General features: G+C 47.3%; 1 protein-coding gene across 1 annotated transcript; it reads left to right on the forward strand.

The window, feature by feature from the left end:
• Positions 1-13,024: 13,024 nt before the first annotated feature.
• Positions 13,025-13,944, forward strand: LOC146340718 (heparan sulfate glucosamine 3-O-sulfotransferase 1-like). Its single transcript, XM_084804108.1, has one exon. The coding sequence runs from the start codon at positions 13,051-13,053 to the stop codon at positions 13,942-13,944; it is 894 nt and encodes a 297-aa protein (XP_084660234.1). The 5' UTR covers positions 13,025-13,050.
• Positions 13,945-17,243: the final 3,299 nt, after the last annotated feature.

The raw sequence follows: 17,243 nt of genomic DNA on the forward strand, positions 1-17,243 counted from the left end.
CGCCACCACCACAGACACGGCTGGTGGGAATGTGGGAGAGGGCCTTCTCAGTGGCTGCCCCAAGGCTCTGGAACTCTGTTCCCAGGGAGGCAAGAGTGGCACCCTCCTTGGTATGCTTTTGCAGGCATGTAAAAACTTTTTTGTTCCAGCAGACCTTTGGGGATAGCTAGCCTGGACCTGTGAGGATATGACAGATGGCTACTATGGTTATATTTCTTGTTGTCTTTTAACTTTTTGATATTTTATACAATTTTAATATTATTGATGATTTAATTATATTTTTAACTTTTGTATACTTCTATTTATAGGTTTTAACTGTACAAGTTTTAATATTGTAAAGCCACCTTGAGTCCCAGTATTGGGAAAAAGGCAGGATATAAAAATATTATTATTATTAATGGTAATAGTAATAATAAAAATAAATTATAACAGCAGTCTTTAACCTCTCCAGCGCCAGTACAGACCCTAAATCCCCAGTGTGCAAGGTGTTTTTCACTTTTTACCACCTGGTCTGCAACTTCAGGGCCCATACTGTGCATTGAGCAAAGGCTAAAGGAAAGAACGTTTGTTCTGCCAACTGACCCCGTCTTGCAAGAGGTAAGAGAAAAGCAAGGGGCTCTTTCACCCCTTCCTCCTCCACATGTTCACGAGGAGAGGCTTTGGTGGAAAGGAACCTCCCTGCCCTGACACCGGCCTTGTCAGCTTTTCACTCCAGCTGGCCCATCTGAGCTCCCACTCAGGACTGAACGGTTGAGAGGCATAACGGGAGGCAGAGCCTCGACTGCTGATCATGCCAGGGAGGAGCAAGCGACAAGATTCCCTTGCCGGTGTTTTGGCTTGGAAGAGAGTGGCAGAGCTGCCTATAAGTCCTGAGTAGGCATGGGAGGCCCTCGGGAGCAGGAGCTACGCAGAGCGTGGTGAGGGAAGAGGGAGATTTTCCCATCTGTCTCTTTCAGGCAGCATTTCCCCAAACGGGCCCCCCCAGATGTGTTGGACATCAACTCCCATCATTCCCAGCCAGCATGATGTGAATGATGGGAGTTGCAGTCCAACACATCTGGAGGGGCCCAGCTTGGGGGAAGGCTGCTTTTGGGTGGCCAGGTGCAAAAGAGGATAGGGCACCTGAACCCATAACGGTGATATAAAAGGGGATTTCAACGCTGACATCCTGGGGTCGTCCCATGAGCCCCTAGCAGAGCCTACTAGTATTTACTCATTAAAAAGAGCTTTACTCCATAAGAAAAAAAAGTCCATCATCATCATCATTTTAAAGTCTAGCCCGGCACTGTGAGCAGTAATGGGTGGCTGGACCAAACAGCCAGGTTAGTGTCCCACAAACCCCTGACATAGCATCACCCTGGGGCATTGTGGGAATTGCAGAGCAGCTCGGGCCAGCCACCTGATGCTGCTTGCAGTGTTGCTTAGAGCACTGCTGCCACGAGCTACGCTTGAGAGGGCCCACCAGAGGTCACTTTGCCCAGCCTCCCCCAGTCAACCCTGGCACCAGCCCTAGGAATTTTGGCAGGTGGGAGAACACCAGCTGAAATTCTGCTCTGCCAATAAAAGCAAAGGATTGCATGTCCTCATTAACATTTTGGCCTGCTTTCTTGCCCCGGCCTTCTGAGGCTTGGGAGAGCTTTGCCCTTGCTTTCCACCGACATAGAAGGCTATCTGTGCTGCTCCAAATCCCTCTCCAGAATTCCTTCCTTCTGCAAAGCTTTTGGGAAATCATGCTCCCTGCCGCTCCTCTCCTGCCTTCCTGGAAGACAGAGAAATCTCGTGTCCCCTTACATCTTAGCTCTGGTTGCCTTGGTAACACCCTGTACACCTCCTGCCCACTCCTGGGACCCCAAACGTGTCATACCCTATCATTAGCAAGTGTTAGGAAGTGGAAATCATTCCCCACCGGAGGGATCTCTCATTAGAGCAAAGCAACAAGACATCCTGAAAACAACTTCCAGCGAGGGCCCAATGCCTTCAGTCGCTCAGCCTCGGTTGCTAGTGCCCCCGCCCCCGCCGGGTGGCAGCAGGAGGGAGAGGTAGGTCATGACGGGCCGGGGCTGACGTGGCATGGATGTGGATTGGGAGCTCATGTGCTGGAAGCCAGCCCCTGCCCTTCAGATGTGAGGGGAGCAGCCCTAGTTCCGTGACAGGGCACCTGCTTTGCATGCAGCAGGTCCCAGGTTCAATTCCCAGCTGGTAGGATTAGGAAAGACCCCAGCCAGAAATACCAAGGTCAGCTGGGGCTGATGGGAGTTGTAGCCTACCCATGGTGTAGAACAGCCTTTCCCCAGCCTGGCGCCTTCCAGATGTGTTGAACAACAACTCCCAGAAGTTCTGCCAATTGGCCATATGCTGGCTGGGGCTGATGGGAGTTGGAGTCCAACAACATCTGGAGGGTGGGGATGTACAGATTGTATAAAATCTGCTCCGTCTGTCTTTCGCAGATTGTCAGGTGCCTTTTGTCCATTCACGGATGGATTCAATTTTTTTTCCTTTGTAAGAGGGTTCACAACAATTTATTTATTTGTTTATTTCATTTATAGCCCGCCTTTTTTCCTCCTTAAGGAACCCGAGGCGGCTTACATGGTCCTCCGCCTCTCCATTTTATCCTCACAACAACAACCCTGTGAGGTAGGTTGGGCTGAGAGTCTGTGACTGGCCCAAAGTCACCCAGTGAGCTTCCCTGGCCGAGTGGGGACTAGAACCTGGATCTCCCGGCTCCCAGTCCAACACTCTAGCCGCTGCACCACACTGGCCCTCATAATTTACATACGTATTGTCCCCCATTCCATTCAACTTTTCACCACGTATATTTACCAGTCTCACCAGAAACTTCTGTACTTTCCTATGAATAAATATGTGTACATTTTGGGAAGGTGAAAAAATGATCCGGAAGTCCACGTACTCCGTGCGGCCTGAGGAGGTCAGTCCACAGCAGATTCCACAGGTTGGAAATCTGAGCTCATTTTAGTCTTTCCAGCATCCCTACCGGAGGGTCACAAGTCGGCCATCTGAGGGGTAGACCAGTCTTTCCCAGCCTGGTGCCCTTCAGGTGTTTCAAACAACTCCCAGCAATTCTGCCCATTGGCCACATGCTGGCTGAGGCTGCTGGGAGTTGGAGTCCAACATTCTGGAGGGCACCAGGTTGGGGAATGAGATTGGAGATAATACTGAGCCACATGTCACTGCAGGCAAGGTGGCTTGCCTTCCTCTTAGTTCCTCCTAGGCACAGCCAGTGTGGTGTAGTGGCAAGAGTGTTGGACTGGGAGCTGGAAGATCCGGGTTCTAGTCCCCACTCGGCCATGGAAGCTCACTGGGTGACTTTGGGCCAGTCACACACTCTCAGCCCAACCCACCTCACAGGGTTGTTGTTGTGAGGATAAAACGGAGAGGAGGAGGATAATGTAAGCCGCCTTGGGTACCTTGCAAGAGGAAAAAAGGTGGGATATAAATGCAATAATAAATAAATAAATAAATAAATAAATAAATAAATAGATAGGTGAATCTGAGCAGCTAGGCAGGTGGGAAGCAAAGCTGCTCTCGGCATTGTCAGATGCTCAAACCTCTGCGCCAAACCGAAAGATGGTGTTTATTAAAGGAGTAAGGGGCACAAAGGGAAAGCAGAACGGGTACTTGAAAATAAGCAGATGGTCCAAAGCTTGCAGCACTAAACACTCGGAGGCAAAATACACACAACGGGGTCAGCCTAGGAGCTGCAGCACATCACAGAGCAATGCTGCATGATCAGAAGAGGTGATCAGCCTACCTGGTTCCCTCTGTATGTGTTGGACTGCAACTCCCATCAACCCCCAGCCAGCATGCCCAATTGCCATGCTGGCTGGGAATTGATGTGAGTTGTAGTCCAACACGTATGAAGGGCGCCAGGTTGGGAGACCATCGATGGCAGCAGAATGGGATTTGGATCGGATCCACAAAGGACTCCTATACAAAACCCATTGGGAGCTGTGCATGAACCAGGTAGCTTGTATCCCATATTAATCAGTGGCTTGCTGGGGTGTTGCTAGATGTAGGCCCATGGGGCACCAGCCCCAAATCTATTCCACAGAGCCCAGAGTGTCCCCTGGCACCAACGGAAGGGTTTTTTCTCTCAACTTAATTGTCATGCAGAAGGCAATTTTCAAGCGGCATTGCAGCTGGGGAGGGAAGGGTTAACGCTCTCCTTCCACATGCAGCAACACCCCCCCCACAGGAATTTTTTTTTTCTGTGCATGGCAATTAACCTGGGGGGGGGTGTCCATTGGTTTGGGATGATCTGGCTCAGGGTGCAAATTAATGAAGAATTTATTTTGTTTGTAGAAATTAATTGGCTGCCTTTGCCGCCTATGAAATTTAAATACATCCTTGTAATTATTTCTAAATGTGCATGTATAGATATAAGTATATGCAGATTTCATGTGGATTTGTGTCCTACAGGCCTGGGCTTTGAATCTTTTAGGGTGCAATTCTATGCAGGTTTGGACAGAAAAAAGTCCTACAACTTCCAGCATGCCCCAGCCAGCCGAGCTGGGAGTCGTAGGACTTTCCTTCTGTTTAAACATGCATAGGATTGCACCTTTAAATGCCTAGCAATGCCCAGCAGCCTTGACTTTGCAAAAGGCCGAGCAGTTGCAGTGTTAAATTTGCTAGCACTGCTTGTGGAACCGGAGGTGCTCCCAGAGGCTTACAGCAGAGTTCATCAAACCGTTTAAAGCAGCCGTATGGCACCGAGTGACGTCACATCGAGCCCTGGAGAGGAATTTAGACAGGTGCGTGCAGCAAGAAACCTGGACTCTGGCCTCCTGAGTCTCATTTAGGAGGAAGAGAAGAGATGGGGCACCCTTAAGTTTGGGGGGGGGGGAGAAGAAAGGTCCATTATCATTGGATCAACAGAGAGCAGCCCAGCCTAGCCTGCATGTGGAATCCACAGAGCTGGTCCGATCAGGACAAAGGCTGAAGACCTCGCTGCAACTGGCAAATTTTGGCGTTGTGTTTAGCCTGTTTGTCTAGGATTGGGGGGAGCCAGGTTCAAACCCTCATTCAGCCATGGCACTCATGGGATGACCTTGGGCCAGCTCACTCACACACCCTCTCCTTTTTTTCCCCCCTAGCCTCCCTCACAGGCAGGGGTGTTGCTGGTAGCGGCTGGTGCTCATTGGGGCTGGTGGGGCAGGGGGCAGGGCAGAGACTCACTATTCAACCGAGACAGTTGGAGGCGTGCATTGGGGCAAACGGGCCTGGTTGTGGGGGGATTTCTCTGCCACAAGTGGGTGGGGGACAGGCAGAGGGCTGCTGCCCCATTTGCCCCAAATATAGAGCCACTTCTGGGTAATGCTAGGCCTGGGCCCATGGGCCCCCAGCCCTGAATCTATTCCCCAGACACCTGCATCTCCATCAGTGCCCATGGAAGGTTTTTTCCTCCTCTAAATAGCCATGCAGGGGTCCGTTCTCCAGGTGGGTTGCACCTGGGGAGGGAAGGGTTTACGCGCCTTGCCACATGCTACAATGCCCCTCCAACCCCCAAGCCTGGCAATGAAGTGTAGGAAACGTCTTTCCAGTGGCGCTAATAGATTTTCCCAAGGCTTAGCTGCTCTGTGTGTTGATTTCCAGAGGATCACAGCTGGGGAGGGGAGGGAAGGGTTACCCTCCCTTCCCTGTGCACCCTGCCCCCCAGCAATTCATCTTAGGGAAAAAAGCCTTCCATTGATGCCAATGGCAAAATTGGGCCTGAAGGCTTTTAAGTGCCTAGCAAAGCCCCTCCTCACAGGGTTATGAGGATATGAGTGCCCAGAGGAAGAACCACGTAAAGTGCCCAAGTTCTTTGGAGGAAGGACCATATATATGTATATATGTATGTATGTACGTACGTACGTACGTACGTACATACATATGTACGTATGGGCAAATTTTTATTCAAAACCACCTGCCCTCTTAATATCTCCCCAGCACAAGCTTCCTCTTGCTGCAGTTGTGGGAGGAAAACCTAGGAAGCTGCCGTATCCTGAGTCAGACCCTGGGTCCATCTAGCCCAGTATTGTCAGCGCTGACCAGCAGCAGCTCTCCAGAGTTTCAGGCAGGAGTTTTCCTGCCCTACCTGGAGATGCCAGGGATAAAACCTGGCACCTTCTACATGCAAAGCAGGGCCTCTGCCACTGAGCCACAGCCCCTCTGTTGCCTTTACAATGGGGCCAGATATGTGCATTTCCTGCAGGCTCCCTAGACAGGATCAAGCTGTAGAAAACAGCAACTAAAATGATCAAGGGGCTGGAGCAACTCCCATATGAGGGACGGTTACAACAGCTGGGATTGTTTAGCCTGAAAAAAAGGAGGGTCAGGGGAGACATGATTGAGGTGCACAAAAGTATGCATGGTGTGGAGAAGGTGGCGAGGGAGACATTTTTCTTCCTCATAATGCTAGAACCCAGTGGGGTCATGCCATGAAGCTGATTGGTGGGAGATTCAGGACAAATAAAAGGACTTCCTCACACAGTGCAGAATTAACTCTGGAATTCACTACCACAAGATGCAATGATGGCCACCAATTTGGATGACTTTAAAAGGGGGTTGGACAGATTCCTGGTGGAGAAGGTTATCAATGGTACTACTCCTGATGGCTATATGGTACCTCCAGTATCAGAGGCAGTACACCTGTGTACAACAATTACTGGGGAACATGGGCAAGAGGATGCTGTTGCACTCATGTCCTGCTTGTGGGTTCCTGGTCAACAGCTGATTGGCCACTGTGTAAACAGAATGCTGGACTAGATGGACCCTTGGTCCAGCACAGTTCTAATGTTTCCAAGCTGGAACAGATACTCTAGGACTCTTGTGTGCAGTTCCCACATCTGGGGCTGCCCTAGCAGCTCTCCCATTCTTATCAACCACCATCAATGGAAGGGCACTACGAGGGCACAACCCAGGTTCAGAAAGACCCACTGACATCAAGGCAATCTTTGTTCATCCTTCCCCGATCTGGTGCCCTCCAGATGTGTTGGACTATAACTCCAATATTTCCCCAGCCATTTATGAGCTGGGGGAATATGGGGAAAGCTGAACTAGTTTATCCCCCAAGCCCCTTGCCAGTAAACATGCATTCATTGGGCTTATTGCACTTTAGAACTCATCCTTCCTTCGGAGATCAGGATAGCATATATGGCTTCTTCCTCACAACACTCTTGTGAGGCAGGCAAGGCTCAGAGAGACTGGCACAAAGTCATCCACTGAGCTTTATCAGTTTGTCGGGATTTCAACCTGGGTCACCCCAGTTCTAATCCAGCACACTATCTGCTACACCACGTTGTCCTGAAATGAAGGGAGGCTGTGCAGCAGTTGCCCTTGCCATATTGCTCCTTTGGGACCAAGGATTGCTTCTGTGAGAATCTTGACATGCAGCAGTTCCTACTCGGTGCCTTTCCCTCTCCAAACCCAGGCTCTGCCCTCCTAAATTCTGCGCTCAAAACGATGGAGATAAATAAGGTTTGGTGAAGAGCCAGTGTGGTGTAGTGGCAAGAGTGTTGGACTAGGAGCTGGGAGATCCGGGTTCTAGTCCCCACTCGGCCATGGAAGCTCACTGGGTGACTTTGGGCCAGTCACAGACTCTCAGCCCAACCCACTTCACAGGGTTGTTGTTGTGAAGATAAAATGGAGAGGAGGAGGATAATGTAAGCCGCCTTGGGTTCCTTGCAAGAGGAAAAAAGGCGGGGTATAAATGCAATCAATCAATCAATCAATCAATCAATAAAGATAGATAGATAGATTGTGCCATCACTTTGCCATGGGCAGGACTGTCTGTACGCTAGAATTTCATGCAAAACTCCACCGAATTCCATGGAAAACCCCAAATGCAGCACTCTAAGACTCTCACGTTTGCAAACTACAAAGACATGAACCAACCAGCGTTAAACATCTTTACATTATAGACTTAACTCTTCTATAGAAATCAATACAATTCATACCGAAAAACAGGCGATTGTGAGTCATATGTAATTTTTCCCTCAACATTTAAAACAAAATGTAGCAGCAAGGGCTGTAGTGTAAGGTGAAAGACACATGGGGGAGTAGAGGAGCTTTTCATTGCTCTCCAGTGGTTTTTCCACCAAATATCCACTCCCACCAGCCATTTCCCCCTCTATAAAGGAAAAGATCTGGGCGCCTATACTGTCCTCCCTGCACAATGATGATTTGGTGGGAGATTTTAAGCCGCCCAAATTGGAGGGAAATGGATTAACAGCCCCCCACCCCCATCCATCTTCCACTTGACTGCAACTTCTGCTGCTCATCTTTGCATGCAATTTGGCTCTGAAACGTGCTTCACTTTGGCTGGCCTGAGAGTCAGGTTTCTAGGCCTTACCACAGTGAAGATGTCGCCATACTTTTGCTTTGAAGTACAATGCCTGCTAGAATTCCAGAAGCCAGGAAGGCACTCAGATTACTGGGGGCTTCAGTTTCTTGTCCCTCCCCGTAGCTAGCAAAATTAAACATTTTCAAACTGTTTTGCATAATTGCATGATTTTGCAAAACAAGTTCAGTTATGCAAATTTGCTTAATTTATGTAGAATTCAGTTTATCTTGGCACTGCATTTTGAAGAGCCTTGACATACAATTTTTATATATAGCACAAGAGTACACCCATCCATAATACAGGGACTTCGGGCATAAAAAAAACCAGTACACAATAAAGTGACAAGGAACAGATGATCACCGAGAGAGAGAAAAGTCCCATCTGACAAATAACACAGCCTTTGACAGAGTCTGCACATTTTCAGATTTGTCTGTCTTTAGCCTTTTAAACTGAGATTCTTGGGAATCCAGTTCTCTGGCAGATGCCCAATTCCATGTGCCATAAGAGAAAGACTATTCTCTCCATGCAATAGAGCTCTGTTGAGTGTGAGAATGTGCACAATGCAGTGTTCTCTATATGCACACTCCACAACTGAATGAAACATGTGTATCACACATATATGGGCACACACACCTGTCTGTGGAAACTCTAGAATTGCAAGTCTATACCATGGACAGATATGATAAAGAGAGGGTGTAGGTTAGGGATAGGGGAGAATTTCATTCAGTTCGCATTCTAATGTGAACTTACCTAATTTCACACCTTCAGACCACTTATACAAACCAAAAATCAGTTATCCTTTGAATTTGTACTTCTCTGGATTTTGCAATGGACTTCTCCAAACAAAAAATGCATGTGTTAGGGAAAGTGATATTAAACTTGCATATTAGGAAATTTGCTTGTAAAAAATGTGTATGTTAGGCAAAATACATATATTAGGAGAAATGTGCACAAAAATGCTTGTGAATTTTCATGCAAACTTTTTAAAAAAATCCCCAAAGATCTGGACGAACCAAACTTAAGAGCGGAGCTATTCTCAAAGTTCAAGACGAGCCAAGAATTATAAAGTCAGAGAACCCATGATTGACAGATTTACCCATCTCTAGTGTAGGTAGACTTTGCATCCCAGCACACCCTGCTAACGCACATACACCATAGTTGCCTTCCACATAGGAAATGTGGTAGGTAACTTAGTGCAACTTGCTGCCAGGCAGGTGGAAAGATGGAAACAGTATGCAAATACAGCCCTCCCAGAAATATGAATAGGTTTTGCAATGCCCTTCATTATGCTTACTAAGAACAGTCTGTGTGGAATGTGTTTTGCTCACTCCACTTTCTTCCCATGTGCATGCACCTCTGCATTGTGACTCAGGTGCATATTTGGCAACAGGAGTGCCACCCATTTTCTAAGGCCAGCTGTAAAACGCGAAATCTGGGCTCTGTTCCCCAATGCAAAGAATGGCATCTAAAATCTTGTGCATAGGATTTCTCACTCACTTTCTCACCCTTTTAAACTTTTGGGTGGTTCATGTTTGTTACCAGCAGTATGACTGTAATGTCATAGTGAAATATTTTAATTCTTAAAACATAGATTACTTCACAGAACACATAGGGTTGACTGCAGACCCTTAGTAATGGGACTTAAATTAGTCATGACATTAGTTCCATTGATTTCAATGGGTCTACTCTAAGTATTTTTATCTATTATTTACAACATTTATATATCGCTCCACATCTAGACAGATTCCAGAGCGGTGAACAATAAAATATGAAAAGGTAAAAGAATAAAGCTCCATATTAAAAATAGTTACTTTAAAACATAGCTGGTTTTCAGGAGGTGCGGGAAACAACATGGTGCTCCAGAGGCAAAGAGTTCCATAGAAAAGGGGCCACCACACCGAAGGCTCTTCTTCAGGTGGACTCCAATTGGGCCATAGGTCCATGTGGAACCACCAGGAGCAAGCCCTCTGATGACCTCAGTGACCGGGCAGGTTGGTAAAGAAGGTGCTCTCTCAGGTATGCTGGTCCCAAGTTGCTTAGGGCTTTGTACACTAGTTGTTGTTGTTGTTGTTCAGTCGTTCAGTCGTGTCTGACTTTTCGTGACCCCATGGACCATAGCACGCCAGGCCTTCCTGTCCTGCGCTCTCTCCCGGAGCGTGCTCAAGTTCATATTCATTGCATCGGTGATGCTATCTAGCCATCTCATCCTCTGCCGTCCCCTTCTCCTTTTGCCTTCAGTCTTTCCCAGCATCAGGGTCTTTTCCAGAGAGTTTTCTCTTCGCATTAGGTGGCCAAAATATTTGAGCTTCAGCTTCAGTATCTGTCCTTCCAATGAGCACTCAGGGTTTATTTCCGTTATGATGGACTGATTTGACCTCCTTGCAGTCCAGGGCACTCGTAAGAGTCTTTTCCAGCACCACAGTTCGAAAGCATCAATTCTTCGGCGCTCAGCCTTCCTTATAGTCCAGCTCTCACAGCCATACATTACTACTGGGAAAACCATAGCTTTGATTAGACGGACCTTTGTCGGCAAGGTGATGTCTCTGCTTCTTACTATGCTGTCTAGGTTGGCCATAGCTTTCCTCCCAAGGAGCAAGCGTCTTTTAATTTCATGGCTACAGTCACCGTCTGCGGTGATCTTGGAGCCCAAGAAAGTAAAATCTGTCACTGCTTCCATTTCTTCCCCTTCTATATGCCAGGAAGTGATAGGGCCAGATGCCATGATCTTCATTTTTTTAATGTTGAGTTTCAAACCAGCTTTTGCACTCTCCTCTTTCACCCTCAACAAGAGGCTCTTTAGATCCTCTTCACTTTCTGCCATTAGAGTGGTATCGTCTGCATATCGGAGGTTGTTGATAATTCTCCCAGCAATCTTAATTCCACTAGTGTACACTAGTACTAATACCTTAAACCTGGCCTGGTAGCAAATGGGCAGCTAGTGCAGTTCCCTCAGCAAAGGAGTTGTATGCTGAAAAGGGGCAGCTCCTGACAACAGTCGAGCTGCTGCTTTCTGCACTAGCTCCAGTTTCCGGGGCAGCCTTAAGGGTAGCCCCACATAGAGTACATTGCAGTAATCTTGAGGTTACCTGTACCATTGTGGCCAAGCTATCACTGTCCAGGAGAGGCTGTAGTTGGTGAACCAGTTGAAATATGACTAAATCTGAATCCAACCCATACTTTGTTGGTACAAGATGTGACAATGTCCACCAGTTGAGATAGCTTGATGTGGAGATTAAGCAAATTCCTGGAAAAGGATAGGTTTCCCAACCGCTATTAGCTGTGCCTGTGATAGCTAACTGGAACCTCCAAGTTCAGATGCAGACTATTTCTAAATCAAGTGGTGTTGAACCTCTTTCAGCCCAAGGGCTGAATCCCATATCAAGAGAAGCTCTCAGGGGCCGCATTCCAGTGGTAGATGGGGCCAAAGGCAAAAGGAGTGGAGCCAAAAATATCAAAATATTTTAGCTTAAAGCTCTTACTGCTAGTAAGTAAGCCTTAGGAGAAGCATTTCAACCTTTTAGAATGGGAAATAACTGCATGAAAGCTGGGAAACCACCACGATTGGTGGGGAGGGGGCCAGAAAAAAGGGGTATAGGCTATCTAGGGAACCCTGGAAGGCTGGATTTAGCCCAGAGGCCTGAGGATCAACACCCCTGCTTTAAATACTGGATGGCAGGAACAGAGGAAGGTCATTCCCTTCAAGCCCTGGTTGTGGGCATCCTGGAGGCAGCTGGCTGGTGGCTTTCAAAAACAAAATACTGGACTAAAAGGATCCTTGATCTGATTAAGCAGACCTCTTATGTTAATCATATATATTATGATTACAATTAGCAACATTTTTCATCCTTTCTCCTCGTGAGAATTCTTCACCTTCCATATTTTATCAAGGGCAGAAGCCATTAGAAGCCTGCATCAAAGATTTGAGTGTTCCAATTCACCTCTACACCTCCTGGCCAGGTGCACGTATCCTGCCCCCCTACCCGGTCAGCTTCAGTTCCTCCTCTAGGCCCTTCTAGTAGCTCTGCCCATCTGTGATCAAAACAGCTAAGCCCAAAGCCAGAAACACTCCTTCCTACCCCTAACCTTCTCAGACATGAAAGGGAGCTCACCCCATCACTGACGGATACTTCACCACCAAAATCCCAGAGGACTCTGCAGTCTTCAGAGGTAGGAAAAACGTAGTAGGATCCAGAACCAGCTTGACTGGCAGCAATGTAGGTTTCATTTTAGATAGCAGCGGCTACACTGTACATGCTACATGCGCCTGGGTTTTTGCACCCATTTTAGAATATTTCTCTTCTTACACTTGTGTGTTTAGATTATAAACATCTACAGACAGGCCTGTAATCTTGCTTTGTTCAGCACTTTGTGAGCCACCTACTGATATTCTCATTTTCCCAGGTGGCAGCAACTTCCTTGAGGCCGTTGGTCAGCAAAGGTCCTTTTGTTGAAGCGGTTTGGGAGAGGCACATTGCTGGAAGTTTGGAGCAGCAGAATTCAAAACAGGAACAGGCCCAGAGGCCATTGTGGATGGAAGTTGCTTTGTAAGAGCAGTCTTCTGTAGCAGAATCCCTTCATATCCAGAAGAGCTGTAAGTGGAGAGGGCCCCACTCTTAATAAGCCCAGATATGGAGTGAAGAATAGCAACACACAATCCTCCAACCCTATACGTTTGTTCAGCTGCTTCCCTTCTCAAAGCAGACTCGGAGATGGCTAGAGCCTGCTTGCTGCTCCTGCTCCTGAAGATGTGTGGGATCCATACAGAGGAGGAAACAAGGAGCCCCTGGGGCTGGGAAAGAAATGACTCTCAGGTTGTGAGTGAGGATTGGAAGCAACGGTTGCCCAAAAGTATAATCATTGGAGTGCGGAAAGGAGGCACCCGGGCACTGCTGGAGATGCTGAGTCTGCACCCCCAGGTGGCGGCCGCCCATTCCGAGGTACATTTCTTCAACGTCGAAGAGAATTATCGTAAAGGATTGGGATGGTATAGCCAACAGATGCCAGTTTCACAGCCCACTCAAATCACTGTGGAGAAGACACCCGGCTATTTCTCTTCCCTCAAGGCCCCAGAAAGGATCCATATGGTAGACAGCTCTATGAAGCTCCTCCTGATTGTGAGGGACCCTGTGGAAAGGTTGGTGTCTGATTACACCCAGATCCTCCACAACCGCAAAGCTCGGCACAAGCCCTATCAGTCTCTGGAGCAGATTCTGAGGAGGGGCCAGGAACTGAACACCAGGTACAAGGCCGTGCAGCGTAGCCTCTATGCCCTACACCTGGCTCGGTGGCTGGAGTTCTTTCCCAGGACACAGATTCATGTGGTGGATGGGGGCAGCTTAATCCGGGAGCCGCTCTCAGAAATGCGCCACGTGGAACACTTCTTGGGACTGGAGCCTTACCTAGGCCCAGACAACTTTTACTTCAACCAGACAAAAGGCTTCTACTGCCTTCAGGGAAGGGGGCATCAGCATTGCCTGGACCAATCCAAAGGGCGACCCCATCCCACCATAGATGAATTACTGCTGGAACAACTCTGCACTTACTTCAGCGAGCACAATGAAAACTTCTTTGCCATGGTGGGACGGACGTTCAACTGGTGCTGAGCCTTGCTTTGAGGTTTACTGGTGATTGACTGAGATTGGGGAATTGGGGAATAGGAGCTCCAGGTGTTTAGGAAAAGGACTTTCTGTGGTAGAGGTCTATATTCTGTTCTTTCAAGTAAGCTGGAAACTGAGCTGTACCACTGTGTCACACACAAATTTACAGGGAAGCAGCAGCAGAAAGTAAGGATAGCTGAGCTAGGATGTCAGAGAATTCAGCCATGGATCTCAGTGAGGCCGAATGCCAGTGCATTCAGCCCCCCGAAATCCGTGGTGGAATGAAGCCCCCCGCCCCCCTGCAAAAGGCGTGTGAAACAGGACACCTACCTGCTGCCGTTCGCGCTGACTTGCGAATGGTGGCTGCAGCTGCGGCCACCATTCGCTTCATTGCTATAGCCGTGATAGGCTATGTAAATACACAGCCTATCACGGCAAAAAAAGAGGGAACGCAAATGGCGGCCACCGTAGCCGCCACTATTTGCGTTCGTTGTTTGTTTTTGTTTTTTGCCGTGATAGGCTACGTAAATATTAACATAGCCTATCACGGCAAAATACAGGGATCCAAATGGCGGCGGCTATGGCAGCTGCCATTTGTGTCCCTGCAGGCTGCCCAGCGGCTCTGCAGAATGTCCATGGAGCGGAGCCGGTCGGAGAGAATTTCAGGGGGAGGGATGGAACGCCTCCCCCCTACTGCGAATGTCACCCTTTGAAAAGGTAAGTGACTTTCGTACATCCCTAGCTGAGCCCACTTGGGAATGTTATACTCTTAAGCCTCGTTCAGGCCAAGAGCTGAATTAAATTTTGGAGAAGTTCTCAGTGGGCCATGTTCCAATGGGTGGGGGCAAAGGGGTGGGTCAAAACATCAAAAACACCGCCACATTTTAGCTTAAAGCTCTTACTGCCACAAATCTTAGGAAAGGTATTTCAACCTTTTAGAATGGGAAAAAATTGCACAAAGCCAAGAAACTACCAAACGACTGGTAGTCAGGGGAAGGGAGTGGGGTCAGACTGGGAACCCAGGGGGGCCAGATTGGGAACCCAGGGGGGCCAGATTTGGCCCATGGGCCTGAGGTTCAACACCCCTGCTCTAGGCCATAGGAGATACAACCCACAACTTGCTGGGGTTCTTTTCCCAGCAACTGTGTGATGAACCAAAAGATGAAAAGCCATATGCTCTCTCTCTCTCTATATATATATATATGCTCTCACTATATGGTGTGTGTGTGTGTGTGTGTGTGTATACACCCCCCCATATAGTGAGAACATATGATATATATATATAGAGAGAGAGAGAGAGCGCGCGCGCGCGCATATGGCTTTTCATCTTTTCGTTCATCACACAGTTGCTATATAGTGTGTGTGTGTGTGTGTGTATATATATGTGTGTGTGTGTGTGTGTGTGTGTGTGTGTATATATATATATATATATATACACACACACACACACACACATATATATATATACACATATATATATATGGAAACAATATAGTTTCCCTATATTCCCATACAACACAAGCAGTTTGCAGGAACTGAGTCCTAACCCTTCTGTTCCAAACACTTAATCCTCAACACCTGTAAGCTAAGAGATTCTATTTGCGTTCAACAGAGGGCAGCAGTTCTCCATACAATAAAGTTCTGCAGTACTCCAGGTTCTGGTTTATTGAACTGGATACATGATGACAGGTAGAATCCACCCACTTGGGTAGCCTGTCTTTATTATAACCGTATGAAGTTGCCTTAAAGAGTCAGATCACTGGTTCATCCAGCCCAGTCAACTCTTACTGGCAGCAGCACTCCAGAGCCTCAGGTGGAAGACTTTTCCAGAAAAGATACCGGAGATCTTTTAACTAGAAATTGAACCCAGGACGTCCTGCTGAATAAGCTTACTTCCAAGTAAATATTTCAGGATCTGGCTGCAACCCACTCTTGCAGCACCCATACCCAAGAGGAGACACAAAAACTTGAGACATCTAGTATTTAAGTTAAACAACACAGAAGGAACAAGAAGACATTAGATTAGATTCTGGAACCCATGGGCAGCCCATTGCCATCCTAGCTGCTCCTGTGGATTTCCAGCTTACCTCCTTAACTTTGCCAACTTTCTGTTCGGGAAACACAAGTACAACTACAGCAGGGGCGATACAGGATCAGATTGTTAAAGACTAGTTCAGGCTGGGGCCACACCAGCTAAAGAACCCAAAAATTTGAACTGAAGTTTATATACTTGCACACATATTTCCTTGATGCCTGTTTTAGGAGGGCAGACCAAGTCTTCTGAACTAATAAACAAAATCTCTATTGCTGGTTCTTTCATGCAAAAAAAAGATCATACAGACAGCATGCTTAGTACTGAAGGCTGCTGTTGCCAGTTCCAATCCCTACGATGCTGAAGATTTTGGTATCAGGAGACAAGAGAAGCCTCATCTGCCTTCCAGCTGTTTATCAGTCTAAGTTGATCAGTTACAGAGGAGTGACATTCTCAGTAGTTAATAAGCACCCTCTATCACTATAGCTTTTGTCATTATACTCTATACTCAGCCAATGAGCATACTCATTTTCTGTCTTCCATCACTGTGCAATACTAATGTGCTAGTAAAGGGACATCTGAAAACAAACAGTGAGCAAACCAGGCCCAATTCTCTGGATTGTTTTGTTACCACATTCAAGCCAACATAAAGCTAAGGCCTTATTAGTCCTATACCCTTGCTGGTACCAGCCACCATGGAATGAGCAAGTATCACCCCAAATCCCAATCTAAATTCATAAGGGCTATTACATCTCACCCATATTTCTCGTCTTACCTGGCAATTTGACAGCTGTTTTAAAAAGGATCATTCTTGAAACAGGATATAGCGGACAGGAACACAGTGAACTGAAGTCAGAGCAATCCTGCAAATTAGTCCTAGACTGAAACCATAACCCAGTTTATATAGAGGCATGCATCATTTCGCCTGAAAGATTTCAAGCAAATGCAGGTTTATAACATATGGGATTATGCCACTCTGATTTGTCAGCATTATGCATGAAATTGTACTGTATGAAGCAGTCCTAACTAACAGCGGAAAGACCATTGGTTCTCAGATCTTACGCTGATGCGCAGCCAGCTCAACAACTACTACATAGGGGTCAAATCACATTCTGGCAAGGTTGCCAGTATAACCAAGGCAGTGTTGCTGGTTTAGCATTTTGTTACAGAAAACCTTGTTCATTACAGCAAAAAGCAGCACTGACTAAATCAGTAGTTATAGCACAAAGCAGCATTGACTAAACCAGTAGTAATTGTGCTGATTCAAGAATAC

This window comes from Heloderma suspectum, chromosome 6 (genome assembly GCF_057233095.1).
Source record: "Heloderma suspectum isolate Gila_16-S chromosome 6, 16-S_ref, whole genome shotgun sequence".
NCBI lineage: Eukaryota > Metazoa > Chordata > Lepidosauria > Squamata > Helodermatidae > Heloderma > Heloderma suspectum.

Bases quoted from the DNA above. Each gene is read 5' to 3' on its own strand.
- LOC146340718 (XM_084804108.1), top strand. From the start codon at position 13,051: ATGGCTAGAGCCTGCTTGCTGCTCCTGCTCCTGAAGATGTGTGGGATC.